General features: G+C 48.4%; 2 protein-coding genes across 2 annotated transcripts; both read right to left on the reverse strand.

Annotated features, from left to right (window-relative positions):
- Nucleotides 1-3,123: 3,123 nt before the first annotated feature.
- Nucleotides 3,124-3,879, reverse strand: C1H21orf140 (chromosome 1 C21orf140 homolog). Its single transcript, XM_068973524.1, has one exon. The coding sequence runs from the start codon at nt 3,877-3,879 to the stop codon at nt 3,124-3,126; it is 756 nt and encodes a 251-aa protein (XP_068829625.1).
- Nucleotides 3,880-6,646: 2,767 nt separating this feature from the next.
- Nucleotides 6,647-21,079, reverse strand: SMIM11 (small integral membrane protein 11). The gene is made up of 4 exons (XM_068986956.1): nt 21,012-21,079; nt 15,193-15,291; nt 9,213-9,390; nt 6,647-6,775 (listed from the first exon to the last, which is right to left on the reverse strand). Exons 2-3 carry the CDS (start codon nt 15,202-15,204, stop codon nt 9,226-9,228), a joined length of 177 nt encoding a protein of 58 aa, XP_068843057.1. The 5' UTR covers nt 15,205-15,291; nt 21,012-21,079; the 3' UTR covers nt 6,647-6,775; nt 9,213-9,225.
- Nucleotides 21,080-22,716: the final 1,637 nt, after the last annotated feature.

The following is a 22,716-nucleotide window of genomic DNA, read 5'->3' on the forward strand; positions in this document are numbered from 1 at the left end:
CTTATGCCTTGTGAATTGTGCAGTGAGAAAGAAAAGGTAGGCTTCATTAACCAAGCCAAGCATGCAGCTGGACACATAGGCTTTAGAATCTGACTGATCCAAGTGTCTGCTCAAGGTCTGTTTCCCCATCTGTAAAAGGGAGGGATTGTTATGAGAATGAATGAATGCTCATTGGTGGAGGGGCTGTGTGAATAACGACTCTTAGCCGGGAACTCTGGATTTGAAACTCAGCTCCTCCACACTGGAACGAGTTATGTATATTTCTGTGCTTCGGTTTACCCTTCTGAGAAATGGAGACAATGGCAATTCCTACATCACCAGCTGTTGTGAGGATGAAAGGAGGTAAGTCTGTGTAGCTCTTAGTGCTTGTCAATACAGAACTCTGGACAGGTGTGTGAAAATGTGATGTGGGGGCATTCAACATCCCCACACTCAGGCCCCTGACACTGAAGTCACCAAGCAAGTCTGAGTCCTACTACTTGTCCTCAAGAAAAAAAAAAAAAAAGAGGGAAACAAAGGAAGATTTGACACAGAAGAGGAGAAAGTCATGTGACCACCAAAGCCGAGTTTGGAGTGATGTGGCCACAAGTCAAGGAACGCTGGCAGCCATCAGCAGCTGAAAAAGGCAAGAAATGTATTCTCCCCTAGAGCCTGTGGAGGGGTGGTGGCCTTGCTGACAACTCGATGTTGACTCAGTGGGACTGATTTCAGACAGCAGGCCTCTAGAACGGGGAGAGAATAAGTTTTTGTTTGTTTAATCTAACAAGTGTGTAGTCATTTGTTACAGCTGTCACAAGAAACTCATACAGCACAGTAGGCTGTAAAGTTGGAGGTGCAGCTGAGACTGTCTGGTTCCAAGTGACTGGCAGTGCTGGGTGAAATTCATCCCCAGATAAACTGCATGAAAACAAAATGCTGTGGGTGTCCACCACTTAGTTGCTGAAAATCACTGAACATCTCTTTTCTGACAGAATGTTTCTGCATAATCCAAAGACTTTTAGGAAGTGAGTAGGGCAGGGCAACAAGCAAATATTCAAGTTTGGGGCTGCTGTTGATGGTAGTTGTAAGGATTAGTGGTGACATTTTTCACTTTTATATTGGCTAGCAGAAAGCTAGTCTTACCATCTGACATATAGGCAACTCTGTTGGGAGTTGGGTAGCAATTTTCAGATGTTATTTTCAACATACCCTAGCATAATCACTTCAATTGTAAAATTAATGCTTGAACATACATAAACAAGAGTGAGTTTTGTGATATATTTAATAGGAGGCAGGTGTTTTTCTATAAAAATGAAAAATGCCACTACTAATACAACTACCATCAACAGCAGCTCCAAACTTGAATAGGATGCTGTTGTATCAACCACAGGTGGCTCAGCAACCAGGGTCTGAAGATGCAAATGTATGATGCTCTAATGACCTCCTTTTGGGATTCTGCAGATGGTGACTGCAGCCATGAAATTAAAAGACGCTTTCCTGTGGTCATGTATGGATGTGAGAGTTGGACTGTGAAGAAGGCTGAGCACCAAAGAATTGATGCTTTTGAACTGTGGTGTTGGAGAAGACTCTTGAGAGTCCCTTGGACTACGAGGAGATCCAACCAGTCCATCCTAAAGGAGATCAGCCCTGGGATTTCTTTGGAAGGAATGATGCTAAAGCTGAAGCTCCAGTACTTTGGCCACCTCATGCGAAGAGTTGACTCATTGGAAAAGACTCTGATGCTGGGAGAGATTGGGAGCAGGAGGAGAAGGGGACAACCGAGGATGAGATGGCTGGATGGCATCACGGACTCGATGAACGTGAGTCTGAGTGAACTCCGGGAGATGGTGATGGACAGGGTGGCCTGGCGTGCTGCGATTCATGGGGTCGCAAAGAGTCAGACACAACTGAGTGACTGAACTACTCCTTGGAAGGAAAGTTATGACCAACTTAGACAGCATATCAAAAAGCAGAGACATTACTTTGCCAACAAATGTCCATCTAGTCAAGGCTATGGTTTTTCTAGTAGTCATGTATGGATGTGAGAGTTAAGACTATAAGGAAAGCTTAGCGCCAAAGAATTGATGCTTTTGCACTGTGGTGTTGGAGAAGACTCGAGAGACCCTTGGACTGCAAGGAGATCCAACCAGTCCATCCTAGAGGAAATCAGTGCTGAATATTCATTGGAAGGACTGATCTGAAGTTGAAACTCCAATCCTTTGGCCACCTGATGCAAAGAACTGACTCACTGGAAAAGACCCTGATGCTGGGAAAGATTGAAGGTGGGAAGACAAGGGGATGACAGAGGATGAGATGGTTGGATGGCATCACCAACTCAATGGACATGAGTTTGAGTAAATTCATGCAGTCCGTGGGGTGGCGAAGAGTTGGACATGGCTGAGCGACTGAACTGAACTGAACTGTTGGGACTCTTGCAGTTGGAATATGAGATGAATCGGATAAGTAGGTGCCGTAGACACTCTTGTTTATGTCACCTGGTTGCCCACCAAGTCCTACTTGAACCAACTACTGCCACAGCTTCCCAGGTGTCTTATGGGGACCACCAAGCTGCCTTGGAGGATCTGCATGGGATTTCACTTCCTTGGGTGTCTCTTGCTCAGCCCTCTGCCTCCTTGCTTTCAAGCAATGGAAGGAAAAAACCAGTTCAGCCCCACCCAGACCACAGCTGTCGATGGCAACCTGCCTCTCCATGGATTACTCTGGTGCACTGAAACCGGTAGGCACACTAGTTAATTTCAACTTTCTGTGACCACACACTCAGTTCTCTTTTTCTCCCAGACCTAAATTTTGACCATACAACCTTTAGCTCTGTTCACCTCAACTCACCACCAGGCTCCTTTGGACTGGGTTACCCTGAATCCCCCCATGGACATAATAGCCCTCAAAGCGGCCTTGACAAGAATGAGAGTCAAGATTACTAATTTACCAACAGGGTTTAATGAAACCCCTCAGCAACCCATAAGCACTTTACCAAAGCCCGTAGGAACCTCAGGTCTCACAGGATCCCTGTGAGGTCATTATTAGAGTGTCTTTGGCCACAGTGGCCCAGAATCAAGGCCAACAGAAGCGGTAAAGGTCATGCCCACAGCACCGTCCTACCACGGGTTGGAGGGATCACCACCCTTAAGAAAATTTACCAAGATAGTAATTTTCCCATCTCCGTACTTTGTTAGTTATTGTCCTCCATTTGCTAAGGTTTATCCTTTCAACTCCTTTGCTGATTAAATCACTGAAGAGTAGATACTGGTAAGAATAGGCACCATCCACAGACTGCAGACAAAACTCCTTCCTGTTATTGATGATGAACCATTTCAGAGAAGACCAGGCTGAGTCTAAAGGGTTCAGGTAATTGTAAGGAGAAGGCAGAGTGAGTAGTTTATGGCCATAGGACTTGGCTACCTCAGGACAACATGTGACACTTGTTAAGTTAACCACCGAGGGGACATGGGCCTGGGCCTCAGTCTCTTTGCCCTCCTTCGGCCTCGTCTCGTCCTGCCGCCTTCTCTCGTTGACCACAACAGCGCACTTGCCATAGGCTTTCTTCACCACATCACAGAACTCAAAGAAGAGGTTGTCTTCCTGTTTGATGCATAACTCATCCCTTAGGAACATTCGATATTTCCACGGCACCCATCCTTGACTACCACCAGCGTGCACAACACACCAGGTTGGAGTTGCCATGTAATAACCATCACTAAAATCTTCCGCAGTTACAAGACTCTCAGGGATATCAGTTTCCCCAAAATATACTGTTGTAAACCCATCGTATTGCAGTGTTCTCAGTGTTTGCAAATACTGGAGACATTGCTTCTTCTTGATGCTATTGAATAGATTTCTGGTAATGATGTTTCTCAAAAGAGGTTTTGCAAAGTGAGGCATGGGAGGTCTTCAAGTGTTTTTCAAAACTTGCCTGTCTCCTTCTGGCCAGAGTAGGATGATGACCTCATAAAGGGCTTTCTTACAGCTGAGCTGGTCCCATGGATACACTTGGGATTTTAAAGCATCATGGAACACAATGAGAATAATTCCTGTCTGGCTTCTGTGATACGGGAATGGGAACTGCTAGCCATCCACGATGCTACATCACATCTACAGTAGGTCTGGAGAGAGACTCACGGTTGTGTTAGTTTGCTGAGGTTGCATAACAAAATAGCTGAAATTAATTTTTTGCAGTTCTGAAGGCTGGAAGTTCAAGATCAAGGTATCAGCAGGTCTGGTTTCACCTGAGACCTTTCTCCTTGGCTTGCACATGGCCACCTTCTTGTTGTGTTCTTATTTGGACTTTCCACCTGTCTCTGTCCTAATCTCCTCTCCTTATAAGGTCACCAGTTCTTTGGGATTAGGGTCCATCCCTTGAACATCATTTTACCTTAATCACCTCTTTAAAGACCCTATCTCCAAATATAGTCACATTCTGAGGTGCTGGGAGTCAGGGCTTCAACAAGAGATTTGGGGGAGACACAGTTCAGTCCCTGACAGCAACCTGTTAACAGTGATGAGCCAAGTTCCTGACTCATTTCCACGTGGGTCATGAGGGTCATATTTTTATTTATTCGTTCATCCATTCTGAGCACCTACTATGTAGCAGGCACTGTGCCAGCTCCCAGTGGCACAGTCATTACACGTCTAGTAAGGCCTGAACACGCATATGGTTTCTGTCCATGTAAACAGCAGAGACATTACTTTGCCCACAAAGGTCCCTATAGTCAAAGCTATGGCTTTTCCAGTAGTCACGCATGGATGTGAGAGTCGAACCAAAAAGAAAGCTGAGCGCCGAAGCATTGATGCTTTTGAACTGTGGTGTTGGAGAAGACTCTTGAGAGTCCCTTGGATTGCAAGGAGATCAAACCAGTCAATCCTAAAGGAAATCAACCCTGAATATTCATTGGAAGGACTGATGCTAAAGCTGAAACTCCAATACTCTGGCCCCTGATGCAAAGAGTCAACTCATTGGAAAAGACCCTGATGCTGTGAAAGATTGAGGACAGGAGGAGACAATAGAGGATGAGATGGTTAGATGGCATCACTGACTCAATGGACATGAATGTGAGCAATCTCCAGGAAACAGTGAAGGACAGGGAGGCTTGGAGGGCTGCAATCCATGGGGCTGCAGAGTCAGACACGACTTAGCGACAGAACAGTGATTAATTATCTTCTCCTGGTGAGCTGCCATCTATGGGGTCACACAGAGACGGACACGACTGAAGTGACTTAGCAGCAGCAGTGGCAGAAGAGAGTATCAGACAGAAGTTAAACCCCCAACGGTTTACAGAAAACCCATGGGCATGGTCAGTGGTTTATTCCCATTCTTAGGTCATCTGCTACCCAATTTTTCAAGATGGCAAGATGTTCCACAATTTCCAAAACTGAGGTTTAAATCCCAAAGTCTAGGCAATCATCTGTGTTTAAAATAAACCTGAACTAGGTAGGCATAGATTCCCCATGAAATGTCGGGGGAAAGCCCCGCTCTGATTATTTTGGCATTTGTAGCTTATAGAGTCAAAAATCTCCCATATTTAAAACCTTGTGTTGTGTGTTCAGTCGCTCAGCCATGTCTGACTCTTTGTGACCCCATGGAATGTTGCCTGCCGGGCTCCGCTGTCCATGGCAAGAATACTGGAGTGGGTTGTCATTTCCTTCTCCAAACCCAGGGATCAAACTCGTGTCTCTTGCATAGGCAGGTGAATTCTTTACCACTGAGCCACCTGGGAAGCCATTTAAAACTTTGATTCTCTATAAATTTTGTTTCTAAGTTGTGATAAGGAGCATCCAGCACTCACAGCAAAATGTAAGAAAAATGTAATTCCTTTTATCCCTCATGCTTAAAAGTCCAAGTTCCACCAATCTGGGCCAGGGTGGCATGGGGGTCGGGGTGAGTGTCTACTAATAGGCACTCTTGCAAATTGCCCACGTGGCTGCCAGCAATGAGATCAAATATTCCACCGTATCTGTGGCTTTGTTTACTGTTTCCTCATTCCCCATCCTCTCCGTTATCTTGAGAGAAGTGAAGAAACAGGAACTTTTTAGTAGAGACCTCAATCTGTTAGATGCAGAGAAAAATACTTATGGGCCCCGCTATCTCAAATCTGAAAGTCTTCTTGGCATCCTGTCCTTCATCTCATGCCACCAAATCCCAACAAGCAAACTGGTGGGAAAAGGACAAAGCACACCTGGGCCCCCCTTTCTTCTTCGCAAAGGGATTTGGCAGCCTGACTTCTTCCTAGACTTGGTACCCACCCTGGCAGGCGGGTCTCACCCCAGCTCCTCCCTGCAAGGACCTCATAGGCTCAGCAGAGGTGCCAATGCTGCTGGAGGGGTGAACGGCCTCCCTCCACCCCAAGGATGCAAACACGAGAAAGGGCCAGTGCTGGCAGGAGGAGCCAAAGAAGAGACAGGAGCGGACGCGCCAGGGAGCAGACGAGAAGGACGGGGGCCTGGGGGACAGGGCCGCCTGCAGCCCAGGCCTCTACAGAGGGGCACCTCTGATCTGGCCCCACGGCGAGGAAATGCTGGAAACGCAAAACTCCCTCCTCTTCTGACTACACAGAGGAGAGCTGGGGGAGGGAGAGAGACAGGCACACATGTACTCTGGCTTATTCTACAAAGGTTATTTTATTTTAGCAAACAAAATACTGGTTCTTCTAAAAGCATATAAAAATTCACATCATTTTCAGTTAGGCTAGAGGCTGCGCGTTTGTCTCCTAACATATCGTTCAATGATTAAGACTTTCTTCTCAGCTGGAGTCCACTCGAGCTGACATTTACACCGCAAAATCTAGAAAGGAAGACCAAAGGGATGACGATGAACTGTCTGGCAGAATAACTGTGAATGTTTTACTTGCTCAGCATCTACGTTTATGCTCAGCTACTTAAACTGAAACAGAAACCGCAGAAGCTTGTCTATCGATGACTGTATTTTTAGCATCACAATTTCTTTTCATCTAAAAATCCCTTTGGTGGAAAACAAGGCTCTGGGCTAAGCATCGATAAGCCCCCAGCCTGGGAGGGTAACCGGAGGGTAACCCCCTGGTCAGTTCAGGGCTGGGTGGGCAAGCCAGGCATCTCTCCTTCACACTGGACTGCCATGGACATTTGGGGAAGGGAAGAAGTATCTGTGATCTCACATCTAATCTCTGCTTCCTCTCTGCAGTTAACGCACAAAATGATGACTCTGTCTGGATTAGAAATCCAGGCAACACTTCAATGGAAACTGCCTTCCCTCACCTTTTTTAATTTCCAAGTACTCCCCGTTTCCCTGCTCCAGTGCGTGCTAGGTTGCTTCAGTGGTGCTCGACTCTTTGCGACCCCATGGACTGTAGCCCACCAAGCTCCTCTGTTCAGGGGGATTCTCCAGGCAAGAACACTGGAGTGAGTTGCCATGCTCTCCTCCACGGGATCTTCCTGACCCAGGGATCGAACCCATGATTCTGATGTCTCCTGCACTGGCAGGTGGGTTCTTTATCACTTGCACCACCTGGGAAGCACCCCGCCGCCCCACCCCAGCCCCCACCCCCACTCTAGTGCCTGCTCCTAAATTTCAGTCAATAAAAATGTTTTTTTTTTTTCCAGAAGGCAAGGTTTAATAACAGTAACTTCCTTTGCCTGTAGCGTGTACAGCTCGCCAAGGCCCAGGGGGCAGCGGGCGATGAGAGGACTGTCCCCTATCCTGGGGGGAGGACCAGGAGCCCAGTGTTTCCCACGGCTCCATCCTGAGATTAGCACACAGTGCAGCCAGGGGTGAGGCCCTGCAGTTGGATGTCTGACCTGGGTTCAATTCTGCTTATCTGTCCTTGACCGTGTTCAGTCTGAACGGACCACACAGGGCTGCCAGGAGCGGTCAGTAACATGGCTGGCTGTGAAATGCTCAGGAAAATGCTCAGCACAGAACAATCATTCGAGACATACTGCAATTATTATTAACGAAAAAGCTGTGAGTCCTGTAAAAGAAATCATCTCTACAGAAGCCCATCTCAGCGTTAACAGGGCTTCTGGAGGTCACCAAACCCAGCTGCTGAGAAGACAGTGGAAGAATCACCTGAGAGGTTTTCTAAAGAACGGGTGCCCAGATCCAGCCACAGATGTAACGGAGTGGCTCTGAGGCCGGACCCTGGGAATCTGCCTTGTAACAAAGAACCCAGGCAAGTCCTGATCATTAATCAACTTTGGAAACCACTGATCTAGGATTCCCTGCTGCCACATGTGAGTCCTCTCATTTCTTAGAGAAAAGCACAGACCTCAACTTGAGAAGCGATGAAACTGGGTGAGCACAGGAGAATGAAGGAACCTGTTGACCGTCATTAGTCCAACGTGTAAGCTGGAGGGGTGAATAACTTCCTCCTGGTGCCTTAAAAACAAACACGTTCTGGGCAGCCCCTGTGCTACGGGACAGCTCCCAGATGGCTCAGTGGTAAAGAATCTGCCTGCCAATGCAGGAGACCTGGGTTTCATCCTTGGGTCTGGAAATAGCAACCCACTCCAGGATTCTTGTCTAAAGAATCCCAGAGACAGAGAAGCATGGTGGGGGTCACAGAGTTGGACACTGAGTGCGCACGTGCACACACATACACAGATGAGCTCTGAGACAGGCACCAGACTATAGCAACGAGGAAGATTTTGTGCTGGTGGAGTGGTCATAAGGAAGGCGTTCTGGGCCAGGGGACTAACCAGCAAAGGCCAAGAGAATCTACCGTGGTCAAGGCTGCAGGAGCGTGGGGAGGGGCAGCAGCGGGGGACATGTGACCTGGGTGAGGACGCGTGGAGAAGGACTTCATGCCGAATCTAGGAGTGGGACTTCATTTTGAGGTCAGCAGGGTTTCTTAATCTTAGGTACAGGTAGGGGTTTTACGTGACCTGCGATCCCACGTCCTCCCCATCCCTGTCTGCAATGTTAGGTCCAATTTAGGTGTTTCTAGTACGTGAGCTTCTCCAGGGAGGTCCACAACTTTCCTGAAAGTATCAAGAGTTCTGTGACCCAAATCCTGTCAAACATCCCTGCCCCTGTGAAGGGAGAACTGTTGCAGGCTCGGAGCAGAGACGAGGACCTGTCCATCCCCCGGGGCTCCCGAGCAGATGGGGCTCAAAGGTCAGGACCTGCACTTGGGCCTGACACAGGGCTGCTCAACCTCCCGGGGCAGGTGGGGCCCTGCGCCCTCCCAGAGTCACATCCAGGGGCAGGCCCGCCCTAACCCACTGTGTAGTCTGCAGACCCATACCTTTCACTCCCCTTTAGCTCTCCTTCTTCTCCGCCTGCTTCCTCTTCTCAGCTTCCACCTTTGGCTGCTTTGCTTCCAGTCGTTTTCTCTGGTAGACTTTGACTCCGGCAAACGCCAGGCAGAGGATGAGTGTTTTCGCCGCCAAGATATACAGCAGCAGGGGGAAGTGTTCAAGCACCTTGAAGATAAAAAACTCGTGGAGACATTCGATCATGGATAAGGAATTTTCTTTCACGTCCCTTCACTCAGCACACATCTCCTGTGCACCTTGTTAAGCACTGGGCACTAGGCTGGGTGGGGGGCCTCCAGGACGCAGGAGAGATGAGGGCCCAGTTCCAGGTTGCAGGCAGCCTGGTTTCAGGTGCCCTCCACCACCCCCTGGCTGCGGGCTTCACAGATGCCATGGCTGTGCTCTCTCACAACCTGACCATGCACTTGACCCCTCAGCCCCTGGCCTGAGGCAGCGGCACGGTCTGCAGTGAGCAGCTGGAGCCAGGGGACTGGGCACAGCCCCGCTCGGGCCACTCACTGACCCACGCACAGCACGTGCGACCCGCACTGGTCACTTGACTTTCCCCAGCTTCTTCCGCTTCACCTGCAAAGGGAGGCTGGACCAAATCTTCCTTCCGAATCTCCACCCTTATGGGATGCTATGATTGGCTCTTGGTTCCAGCTATGCGTTAGCACTGGTATTTGAAGGTAAAATAAATATACAAGTAAAATACAGTAAAACTTGACTGCAAAATAAAGTGAAACTTAAGATGTTAAAGCTTAGCTACTTAATTCACTGTTCCTGTAATTCTTTTGTTGGAGGGAAGTTTTAACCCACTGGCTAAAATGAGAACTGGGGAATAACTAGGGGATTGGAATTACTCACTTTGTGCATGAGCAGGGTTTATTATGAAATTCTATATATCACAAGTATCTCAAGGCAAAAAGTATACTAGTTTGGGAAACACGATTAGTAGGGCCTGAGTAATAATTATGAGTTTTTTGTGTGTGATTGAAAATTCCTTCCCAGATAAAGTGAAAAGCTATGCCTTCATTGAGAGATCATTATTCCGGAGGACCAAGTAGGATTTAGCTCAGTGAACCCTTAAGTGAAATGCCAGGCATCACTTAACTCTATGCTGCACTGGGACAAGGAGACCCTTCCAGGGAGACTGCATGTGTCCCTCCCTCTGATGGTTTAACTAAAGCTGATCTGAAACGGGTTAAAGAAAACTTCAGCTGAGAACAGTCCGCTCCAGATGTGGAGGGCTGCGAAAGGATCTGAACAAGGACTGGGTCTACACCTCGTTCTACAAAGGAGGAGAGTAAAGCTCAGGGCCGGTGGCAAGCCCCCGCATCACATGGCTAATTCAGGAGGAGCGAGAGTTGGAACCAAACACTCTGACACCTATGCCAGCCGTCTTCCCACTGACTCTTGATTTCAATGAAGTGGAATTAACTGACATCAATAAATTATGCCCCAAGAACACTCTGAGTAACTAGATAATAGTTTTCAACCACAGAATTGGGTTAATCAGTAAAGAATAAGCATAATCTATACGCTTCAGAAAGCTCACTCTGGCGAACAGTATGAAAGACTAAAAAGGTTACAAAAGGAAAAACCTTTTACCCTGACGAATGCAACCTGTTTAGAACACTGACTTGGTGTCCAGGCCCTTCCTGCCTCAGACCTATGGCTAATCTCCCTGACTTCCCCCAACAATCCTCCAACTCATCTAATTCATCTACTTTCTTGAAGGGTCACATCTTAGAGGTGAGGCTTGGCTCTACATTCATAAGCCAGCTAAGAAAGAAAAGATGCTAACTTTTACCTCCTTGGAGACAAAAATCACCAGTTTGGAGATATAAACTTCATTTTATGTTCGCTGGGACTGTTCCAGGCTGAGCCCTAGTTAGCCCTAGACGCTGGCAAGTCACTCCCTCCCAATTCTCTCCATCCCTATGGATGAGCCCCTGGAGTCCTGTCATAATCAGACCCCTATCACAGCCCACAGTTCATGCCTGAGTGCTGAGTCGCTTCAGTCGTGTCTAACTCTTTGCGACCCCATGGACTGTAGCCTGCCAGGCTCCTCTGGTCATGGGATTCTCTAGGCAAGAATCCTGGAGTGGGCTGCCATGCATCGAACCTGCATCTCTTGGGTCTCCTGCACTGGCAGGCAGGTTCTTGACCACTAGCGCCACCCGGGAAAGCCCAGCTCACTGTTCTCCAAGATCTACACCCAAAACTAAGCTCTAGCAGCGACAGGATGTACATGGAAATCAGAAGCTAGAAACCCACTGAAATAGAAGCATGTCAACAAACAAACCCAGGGAAGTGGTTTTGGTATTTACTTTCTTTTTAAAGGCTGTGGGGAGGAGGAGAAGTTTGGGACTGAGAGCGGGCGGTGCAGTGGGAGTCAAGGACACCACACGGGCTAAAGCGAAAACTTTCAGGGCCACTGTTCCTGCGACTCTTTCAGGCAGGTGTGCAAGATCTCTCAGTTCAGTTCAGTTCAGTTCAGTTCAGTTGCTCAGCCATGTCTGATTCTTTGCAACCCCATGAACTGCAGCACACCAGGCCTCCCTGTCCATCATCAACTCCCGGAGTTCACCCACTCATGTCCATCAAGTCAGTGATGCCATCCAACCATCTAATCCTTTGTCATCCCCTTCTCCCCCTGCCCTCAATCTTTCCCAGCATCAGGGTCTTTTCCAATGAGTCAACTCTTCACATCAGGTGGCCAGAGTATTGTATTGGAGTTTCAGCTTCAGCATCAGTCCTTCCAATGAATATTCAGGACTGATTCCCTTTAGGATTGACTGATTCCCTTCTGCTTGCAGTCCAAGGGACTCTCAAGAGTCTTCTCCAACATCACAATTCAAAAGCATCAATTCTTCAGCTCTCAGCTTTCTTTATAGTTCAACTCTCACATCCATACATGACCACTGGAAAAACCATAGCCTTGACTAGATGGACCTTTGTTGACAAACCTTTTTAATATGTTGTCTAGGTTGGTCATAACTTTCCTTCCAAGGAGTAAGCGTCTTTTAATTTCATAGCTGCAAGCACCATCTGCCGTGATTTTGGAGCCCAGAAAAATAAAGTCAGCCACTGTTTCCCCATCTGTTTGCCATAAAGTGATGGGACCGGATGCCATGGTCTTAGTTTTTAGTCGTATGAAATCTCTTCCTTTGATTTCCCTTCTAACAAAACCCTCAGATTAACTCCCAAACCTTCAGGGAAGTGAATCAAGAAAACATAGTTGGGTGGTCTAGCTCTGTATCAGTTTTTTAAATAAACGCCGATACTCGTGTAATGAGAATGACTGCCTTTTAAAATTTATTCTTGGCCACGCCCTGCGGCATATGGAATCTTAGGTCCCTGACCAGCAATCAAACCCCTGCCCCTGTGTTGGGAGCTCAGAGTCTTAACCACCAGACCGCCAGGGAAGTCCCGCGATGACTGCCATTTTCAATACCCCCAGATGCTGAGGTACTAAGGCACTGGGTGCTTGCTGTTGCTGACCGCTGCTCACGGCCACAGGCTGATGGAGGTAGACAGGGAAGCACAGGATGTCTTGGGGGTCCCACAGTCCTTTAATCTCCTGCAGGGGGTAGGGGGGGTCACTGCAGTTTGGGCAGAAGGCCATTCCTTTCAGACACTACCTGGAAGGGCTCCCTGGTAGCCCTGGAGCTGTGTGTCTGCCTGAAAGTCACGAAGGTACAGGCGGTTTTCTTACAGTTTTCTGTACAAAACTGTGTTCCTGACACAGGAAAGGACTCCTTCGGTGACAAGTCAGGTTGGCCTGGGTAGTCAAGTGGGTTGCTGTCCCTGAACAACTAAAAAGAAAGCCTTCTCTGTGCAATGGCTCACCGGGATACATCAGCGCCACCCAGGAACTCGTTCACCCCCAGGCCAACATGATCAAACTCCAGTGGGTGGGACTGCAATTCATATTTTTTTAACTCGTTGAGGTGGTTGTGAGACACGCTCTGGCCTCGGAGCACCAAGCACACATGCTGGCCCTTGCTGATGCAGCCTCTGTACCAGCTGCCGCCCCATCACCAACTGCTTGCTTCAGCCTCTGCCCATGCTACAAACCCTTCACTACGTCTCAGCCCATGCCGCGCCTCGCCCCCATCACCCCACGTACTCTCATCCCCCTGTCTTTCCTTCCTGGCCTTTCTATGGGCAGCTCTGGAACACCCCACACGTGTGACACGCGCGTTCCTACATCTCTAAGCCCTCAGAGTGTCTTCACTCCACCTCCTGAGCCTTGGCCAGGGTCCTCCTAGAGAAGAGTCCCCAGAGCCCCACTGTGCGGCCTCTAGGCCCCATGGGGCTGGGGAAGAAGGGGGTCCGAAGCTGAGCACCGAAGAATTGATGCTTTTGAACTGTGGTGTTGGAGAAGACTCTTGAGAGTCCCTTGGACTGCAAGGAGATCCAACCAGTCCATCCTAAAGGAAATCAGTCCTGAATATTCATTGGAAGGACTGGTGCTGAAGCTGAAACTCCAATACTTTGGCTACCTGATGTGAAGAACTGACTCATTGGAAAAGACCCTGATGCTGGGAAAGATTGAAGAGAGGAGAAGGGGATGACAGAGGGTGAGACGTTGGATGGCATCACTGACTCAATGGACATGAGTTTGAGTAACTCTGGGAGTTGGTGATGGACAGGGAGGCCTGGCGTGCTGCAGTTCATGGGCTCACAAAGAGTCGGACACGACTGAGTGACTGAACTGAACTGTAGTCTCCTGACTCCCTGATCCTGCTTCCAGATCTTTCCATTTCCTGTGATGAAAGCCAGTGGCTGTTCTGAATCATAAAATGCTTATGATAACTGAAAAAATACATATGATGAGATCCTAAGTTTGGAGATATACACATTACACACATATATATGAAAAACGTGGGGAGAAAATACACCAAAATTGTTAATATTAATAGTAGCCATCTCTGGATAGTGAAAAGACATATGATTTTGACTTGATCTGATTCTTTTCAAACCATCTACTTTCATGACTGCCCTAGTAGCCACCCTGCACCTACCCCACACCACTTCCTTAAAGGACATAACGTGACACCCCCCTGCCCCTATAAGACCCGCTGACTGTGGCCCACAGGCTTCTGCAGGCTTGCAGCTCACAGGACACTCTTTGGTTGCCCTTGAACTTCTGCTTCCACCAGCTGTACTGAAGGTTTTACAGGGGTCAGCTGTGTTTATGCCAGTCAGTATATTTAAGTAGCACTTGATGTCATAATGGATAATCTATTTAAACATGGCGCTCATGAAATATGACCACAGAAAAGAAAGGCTATTTCCATGAAAACAAAGGTGTCTGTTTTGAAAGACTCAATTTGAATTGGAAAAAAAAAATACTGTTGGCAACACAAATGGGAAAGATTAAGGAATAGTGTAAAAATCAGGAAGGATTTTGTATGTTGACTGCTTCTTAAAATCTTTTTCATCCACTTTGAAGAAACCAAAATGTGAGACTATAGGTGAAACTTCGAAAGGATGGTTTTTGCGAGCAAGGTGAGACACATCTGAGGGCAGTCAACGTCCTCCCAAAGAAAAGTGAAAGTGAAGTCGCTCAGTTGTGTCTGACTCTTTGCGACCCCATGGATTGTAGCCCACCAGGCTCCTCCATCCATGGGATTCTCCAGGCAAGAATACTGGAGTGGGTTGCCATTTCCTTCTCCAGGGGATCTTCCTGACCAAGGGATTGAACCCAGGTCTCCTGTATTGAGGGCAGACGCTTTAACCTCTGAGCCACCAGGGAAGCCCCCCAAAGAAAAGGCCTTCCTCCGAAAGTCTGGTGAAAAAAAATGTACATTTATGTGTTCACTTAAAGTATTATATATCATGATTCCTGCATTTTCTTCTTTTTTTTCTTAGTCCACTTATCTCTACAGAACTATTCTGAATTTTTACAATCAGGAGAAAGAAAACCCACAAGCCATAAATGTTTGATGATATTCTTACCTTCCAGTTCATGCTGGACCAACTGGGGCTCCACTCCTGGTCGTGTGGGCCACGCAGACAAGGAGGAGAGGGAACCCGGTTGGGGCAGGTCCCACTGTTCTGATGGGGAAGAGAAGAAACATGTCAATTTGAGTTTTCTAGACAGACTGCCTTAGGAAGACTTTTCTCTGATGGGGAGAGAGGGCCCACGAGCCAAGACAGCAAGCTCTGCAAAGAGGAGGGTTAGTCCTCCCCAACGAGCGAGACAGCCTTGGCTCTTGCTGAGCAGAACAATCTCCTTGGCTGCTCTTGACCCAGGAAGGGAGCACAGCCAAGCAAAGGTGTTGGCCCGCTCCTAAGGGAAAGCATGCTCCCACTCCATTCATCTGTGGACAAAGGTGCTCAGGCCCTCATCTGACCCTCTCCCCACCTCCTGCCCTGAACAAGAGCTGGTCTGTGGATGTGGGTATCATTTTATGTCTCGGGTCCTGTGAGTATTAATTAAAGGAATACTGTTTTGCTTTAGTGTTATTTATTGATTTATTTATAAATTTGGCTGCATCAGGTTTTAGATGTGGCATATGGGATCTTTTATTGTGGCTCTCAGGCTCAGCAGTAGAGGTATGTGGGCTTAGCTGCCACATAGCGTGTGCAATCTCAGTTCCCTGACGGGGACTGAACCCTGCATTGAAAGATGAATTCTTAACTGCTGGAACACCAGGAAAGCCTCAAGCTAAAATTGGTTTTCAAAAATATCTGGTGGGAAGAGAATCAAGGATGGGGGAAAATGGTATTAAGAAAGCCATTCCGATCTTAAAATTCCCTCTAAAACGTCAGGGAGCTGGAGGGGAAGGTGAAACAGAAGAGACAAGGCAGGGATATGGCCAGGACACAGGATTTGCTCTGAGGCCTCCCACGTCACTGTTTTAGACCAGGACACATATCCCACAAGTCAGAAGACTTGAGATCTAGATGGAGGGCCTACACTCTGGGAAGTGACTGCCCTCTGGGGCCTCCATCCCATCTGTAAATGTAGACAGGGAGTGTCAACTACATGGGCTCTGCGGGCCTGTACTTCTACCATTCAGAGACTTTCAGCGTTAGGAATCACAGCTTCACTTTACTGTACCCGGCCACGCTAAAATGCACTGCGTGCCAATAACTCAGCTCGTCTTCACACCTGCCCCAAGAGGTGTAGTTTATCGTCTATACTTTGGAGTACGTGTGTGTGCGTGCGCATGTGCACTGTCGTGTCCAACTCTGTGCAGCCCCACGGACTCCTCTGTCCACAGGACTCTCCAGGCAAGAACACTGGAGTGGGTCGCCACATCCTCCTCCAGGGGCCCTTCCCGACCCAGGGACTGAACCTGCACCTCTTAGGTCTCCTGAACTGGCAGGCGGGTTCTCACTAGTGCCAGTTCACATGGCAGCAGCACATCCACACTCACAGTAGGGACTGGGATTGTAACTCATCCAGTCTGGCCCCAGAGTCTGATCTTAATGGAGACAGGGAGCTCTGCATTAAAAAATCACGGGGATACCTTTCTTTAAATGGACTTACAATTAGGATTAAGAAAAATTCACAGGCCTTTAGAATGGGGAAAATGAGATAAACTTCAGACATGTTTTTTTGAAAACTTTCACTTACAAAAGCATCTAAACTTCACATCCAAGGTCATAGTATCTCGAATACAAGCAAGCAGCTGGCACAAGATAGCCAAGATTTCCCCAGGACTTTTTCAAAGTCAGATAAGCTCACGACAGGAATTTACACCATATATCTGTTTAAATGAGATGACCATGATTGAAGGCACTCATGTGCTAAGGCACTCAGTGTCCGACTCTTTGCGACCCCATGGACTGTAGCCCACCAGTCTCCTCTGTCCATGGGATTCTCCAGGCAAGAACACTATAGTGGGTTGTCATGCCCTCCTCCAGGAGATTTTCCCAACCCAAGGTTCAAACCCAGGTCTCCCACATTGCAGGTGGATTCTTTACCATCTAAGCCACCAGGGAAGCCTGAAGGTGCTCATTACCTTCGTGTATAAAAGATTTGTCTATAAGGAGCAGTAGATTCTGACCCACCCTGGAAAAATATGTTCCCAACAGGTTACAACCTGTTGCTGGAATTTTCACTTTGAACAATCTCTGATAATCTCAGGAATGATCCATGTTGTAAATTAAAATGTCTATGCTGGAAAAGATTGAAGGCGGGAGGAGAAGGGGACGACAGAGGATGAGATGGCTGGATGGCATCACCGACTCAATGGACATGAGTTTGAGTAAACTCCAGGAGTTGGTGATGGACAGGGAGGCCTGCGTGCTGCAGTCCATGGGGTCGCAAGGAGTCGGACATGAATGAGCGACTGAACTGAAGGTTGTATCAACTTTATTTTTCTCACCTCTATTTTTATTGAGTTGTCTACATATATAAGTAGACAGGTTTGGCTGTTTCCCACACATTTTCTGAGACCAAATGACTCACTTAGTGAAGTCAGTTAGATATTAATTAGCAAGGTCAAGGACCACAAAAAGGTGCAAAAAAAACTTATAGGAGGAAGTAAAAAGAATGCCTGGTGGTCTGGCTCGCTGGCAATCATGTGCTAAGTTTACTAGTAGTATGATCTTGGGTGAGTCACTGGGCCTCTCTAAACCTCAGCTCCCTACTCTGTAAATTCTCCTTCAAAGACTAGATTATAAAAACATTAAGCACCAGGCTCAGCATATGAAAAACACTAAACAAATACCAACCATGACTGTTCTGATAAATGTCTTTCCAGTAACGGACATGGTAAGCTGAAGAACATAAGCAAGTGGTGGCCAGGGCAAATGAGACAGCAGGGCATGGGATAAAGAACCTCACCAGATGACCAGAACTGGAGCTCTGTACTCTACGCTTGGTGGCACCAATGACAAGGAATCTGACCTGGGGGCAGTCCATTAGCCTCTCCAAGCCAAAGTGTTACCATTTTAAAAATCCAAAGAACAGCGCTGCAACTGTGAAATTCCTAAGTCACATTCTCTCTGACATAACAACATCTAACTGTAAAAAATTACTGGCAGCTGCCTCATCGTCGTATCTAGAGTGACAAAATTCCATCTCTTCAGGAAAGAAAAACGTTTAAAAGTCCATCTGCAAAGCAGTGGAAGGAGTGTGTTGAGGGTGGAGGAGAGGGCAAATTAATCAAACTCGTTCCCACCCACTACCTCCAAATGATAAACTCTTCCCCAGTTAGTTCAGTTCAGTCGCTCAGTCGTGTCCGACTCTTTGCAACCCCATGAATCGCAGCACGCCAGGCCTCCTTGTCCATCACCAACTCCCGGAGTTCACTCAGACTCGCGTCCATCAAGTTGGTGATGCCATCCAGCCATCTCATCCTCTGTCGTCCCCTTCTCCTCCTGACCCCAATCCCTCCCAGCATCAGAGTCTTTTCCAATAAGTAAACTCTCCGCATGAGGTGGCCAAAGTATTGGAGTTTCAGCTTCAGCATCAGTCCTTCCAAAGAACATCCAGGACTGATCTCCTTTAGAATAGACTGGTTGGATATCCTTGCAGTCCAAGGGACTCTCAAGAGTCTTCTCCAATACCACAGTTCAAAAGCATCAATTCTTCGGCACTCAGCTTTCTTCACAGTCCAACTCTCACATCCATACATGACCACTGGAAAAACCACAGCCTTGACTAGATGGACCTTTCTTGATAATGTCTCTGCTTTTGAATATGCTATCTAGGTTGGTCATAACTTTCCTTCCAAGGAGTAAGCGTCTTTTAATTTCATGGCTGCAATCACCATCTGTAGGGATTTTGGAGCCCCAAAAATAAAATCTGACACTGTTTCCCCATTGATTTGCCATGAAGTGATGGGACCAGATGCCATGATCTTCGTTTTCTGAATGTTGAGCTTTAAGCCAACTTTTTCACTCTCCACTTCACTTTCATCAAGAGGCTTTTTAGTTCCTCTTCACTTTCTGCCATAAGGGTGGTGTCATCTGCATATCTGAGGTTATTGATATTTCTCCCGGCAATCTTGATTTCAGCTTGTGCTTCATCCAGCCCAGCGTTTCTCATGATGTACTCTGCATAGAAGTTAAATAAGCAGGGTGACAATCTACAGCCTTGGTGTACTCCTTTTCCTATTTGGAACTAGTCTGTTGTTCCATGTCCAGTTCTAACTGTTGCTTCCTGACCTGCATATAGGTTTCTCAAGAGGCAGGTCAGGTGGTCTGGTATTCCCATCTCTTTCAGAATTTTCCACAGTTTCTTGTGATCCACACAGTCAAAGGCTTTGGCATAGTCAATAAAGCAGAAATAGATGTTTTTCTGGAACTCTCTTGCTTTTCCCATGATCCAGCAGATGTTGGCAATTTGATCTCTGGTTCCTCTGCCTTTTCTAAAACCAGTTTGAACATCAGGAAGTTCACGGTTCACGTATTGCTGAAGCCTGGCTTGGAGAATTTTGAGCATTACTCTGCTAGCATGTGAGATGAGTGCAATAGTGCAGTAGTTTCAGCATTCTTTGGCATTGCCTTTCTTTGGGATTGGAATGAAAACTGACCTTTTCCAGTCCTGTGGCCACTGCTGAGTTTTCCAAATTTGCTGGCATATTGAGTGCAGCACTTTCACAGCATTATCTTTAAGGATTTGAAATAGCTCAACTGGAATTCCATCACCTCCACTAGCTAAATTACAGGTTGCAACTCAGCCATTTTTGCAGCTCCCTGCAGGACTCCAGCAAGTGAGAACAACTGAGAAAGCTAAAAATATCAGCAGGCTAGTGCTCTGCTGCCGTATGTACACCCGATGCAATCTTAGAACCAGGAGGCAGCTGGTGTCTGAGGGCTGAACTACAAAAGCCAACCAATGGGGACCGTTTTGAAAGACATAAAATCTACGAAGTGCAGGAAGTTTTAAACTTCCCCTGGAACTATCCAGTCTTAGCTTTAAACTCAAAGATAACAATGGCTTAGAAAGAGATGGCTCTATTTCCATTACTGCAAAAATATCCTGATTTTTCCTTTGCTAGATTTCTCCTAAAGAAAACAGAAAAGCTACTGGCTTATCTTGATTAGGCTAATTACAGCAATATGAACAAGGTATAGTCCACAATTTCATTCTTGCTCCACCTAACAGACCCAAGGGTCGGTCCGTCTCTTGGTGTTTCACTCCAGCCATTCATTACGCTGTGTCCTTAATCTGAATTTCCCGAAATTGCTCTCATTCCCAGCCTCTTTCTATCCCAACCCATCACCCCATCATTTGAAGTAGCGATGAGTGCGTGGAGGGGCGGCGGGCCGGTGTACTTCCAGATGAAGTTGGTTTTATCAGTTGGGCTGACTTCTGAGCCCCACGCCGGGGTCTGCTGGGGTTCCCAGGGCGAGGAACTGGGCCTCTGCCCCTCCGTGACTTGGAGGGCCAGGTAAAGGTCCTCTCCAGCCTCCGCACTGGGGTTGGGGGCAAAACTTGCCCCGCTCAGACCCGAGGATGAGGGCCAAGAGCGACCACCGCTACCCCACCTACACAACAGGGCGTCTGGGACTTTCGCTCGCCCCCAAACCTCTCTCGCTAGGAACCACATCTGGGTCCCCCTCTTCGGCCTGCGTGCCAGCCTCCACATGCCTCCCCCCTCCTACCCCCTGCCACTGGATCCGTGCATTTTGGGGTGCCTGGACAAGCCAGCCAGGCCGGACGCTCCGCGGGGGTGGGCCGTGGTGGCTGGCACCCCCGCGGTCCCGCTGGAGAGCGTCAAGGAGAGAAAGCGCGAACGCGATGCCTGGGCGCCCCCAAAAGAGCAGCCGGATTTCGGGTCCGGAACCTGCGGACACCGACGCCGCCCACTTACAGCTCAAGGCCGCGGAGGATCCAGCTCCCGGACCGCGCGCAAACCACCACTCCCACAATGCCGCGGGGAAACTACACGTCCCGAAATGCACCGCTCCGCGCGCCGGCGCAATGAGCCTGCGCAGGGAGCCTGCGCCGCCATAGTTGGTAGGCGGCTCCGCGCCATGGTGGGTAGGCGGGGGGGGGGGCGCACACAAGCCACGATTCCCACCATGCCGCGGGGAAACTGAAGTGAAGTCGCTGAGTCGTGTCCGACCCTTGGCGACCCTATGAACTGTAGCATACTACGCTCCTCCGTCCATGAGATTTTCCAGGCAAGAGTACTGGAGTGGGTCTTCCTGACCCAAGGATCGAACCCAGGTCTCCCACACTGTAGGCAGACGCTATACCATCTGAGCCACCAGGGAAGTTCACGGGGAAACTACACGTCCCGAAATGCACCGCTCCGCGCGCCGGTGCAGGGAGCCTGCGCCGCTATGGCGGATAAGCGGCTCCGCGGCGCAGTGGGCCCGGGCCGCGGAGACAGTTTCCTGCTTCTGGAATCCGCGCTATGGGCCCGGGCGGCCTTCGTGCGGCCGCAACATGGGTCACTGGACAGACTTGGCTGGGCCAGGGGCGAACTTCCGGGGCGTGGGCCAGGTGTTTTCGTCCACGCCGGGGGAGGGCGGGGCCACATTCTTGTTCTCCACTGACCGGAGCTCGAGGAGGAGGATGGCGGCGGGAGAGCGGGGCGTCGCGGGGCCCATCCCCCTCAGCTGTCTCTCATCCCTGTGTGTTCCTCGCTGTGTGCGGCCGAGGGCAAGAGGGTCCCCAGTTCAGTCGCTCAGTCGTGTCCGACTCTTAGTGACCACATGGACTGCAGCATGCCAGGCTTCCCTGTCCATCACCAACTCCCGGAGTTCACTCAAACTCATGTCCATTGAGTCGGTGATGCCATCCAACCATCTCATCCTCTGTCGTCCCTTTCTCCTCCTGCCCTCAATCTTTCCCAGCATCAGGGTCTTTTCCAATGAGTCAGCTGTTTGCATCAGGTGGCCAAAGTATTGGAGTTTCAGCTTCACCATCAGTCCTTCCAATGAATATTCAGCACTGATTTCCTCTAGGATGGACTGGTTGGATCTCCTTGCAGTCCAAGTGACTCTCAAGGTGTCTTCTCCAACACCAGTTCAAAAGCATCAATTCTTTAGCCCTCAGTTTTCTTTATAGTCCAACTCTCACATCGGTACATGACTACTGGAAAAACCATAGCCTTGACTAGACAGACCTTTGTTGGCCAAGTATGTATGCTGTCTAGGTTTGTCATAGCTTTTCTTCCAAGGAGCAAACATCTTTAAATTTCATGGCTGCAGTCCCTATCTGCAGTGATTGTGGAGCCCCCCAAAATAAAGTCTGTTACTGTTTCCACTGCTTCCCCATCTATTTGCCATGAAGTGATGGGACTGGATGCCATGATCTTAGTTTTCTGAAAGTGAAAGTGAAGTCGCTCAGTTGTGTCCAACTCTTTGCAACCCTGTGGACTGTAGCCTGCCAGTATCCTCTGTCCATGGGATTTCCCAGCCAAGAATACTGGAGTGGGTTGCCATTTCCTTCTCCAGGAGATCTTTCCAACCCAGGGATTGAACGCAGGTCTCCCTCATTGTAGGCAGACATTTTACCATCTGAGCCACCAGGGAATGTTGAGCTTTAAGCTAACTTTTTCACTCTCC

The sequence above is a fragment of the Capricornis sumatraensis genome, chromosome 1, assembly GCF_032405125.1.
Source record: "Capricornis sumatraensis isolate serow.1 chromosome 1, serow.2, whole genome shotgun sequence".
Taxonomy (NCBI): domain Eukaryota; kingdom Metazoa; phylum Chordata; class Mammalia; order Artiodactyla; family Bovidae; genus Capricornis; species Capricornis sumatraensis.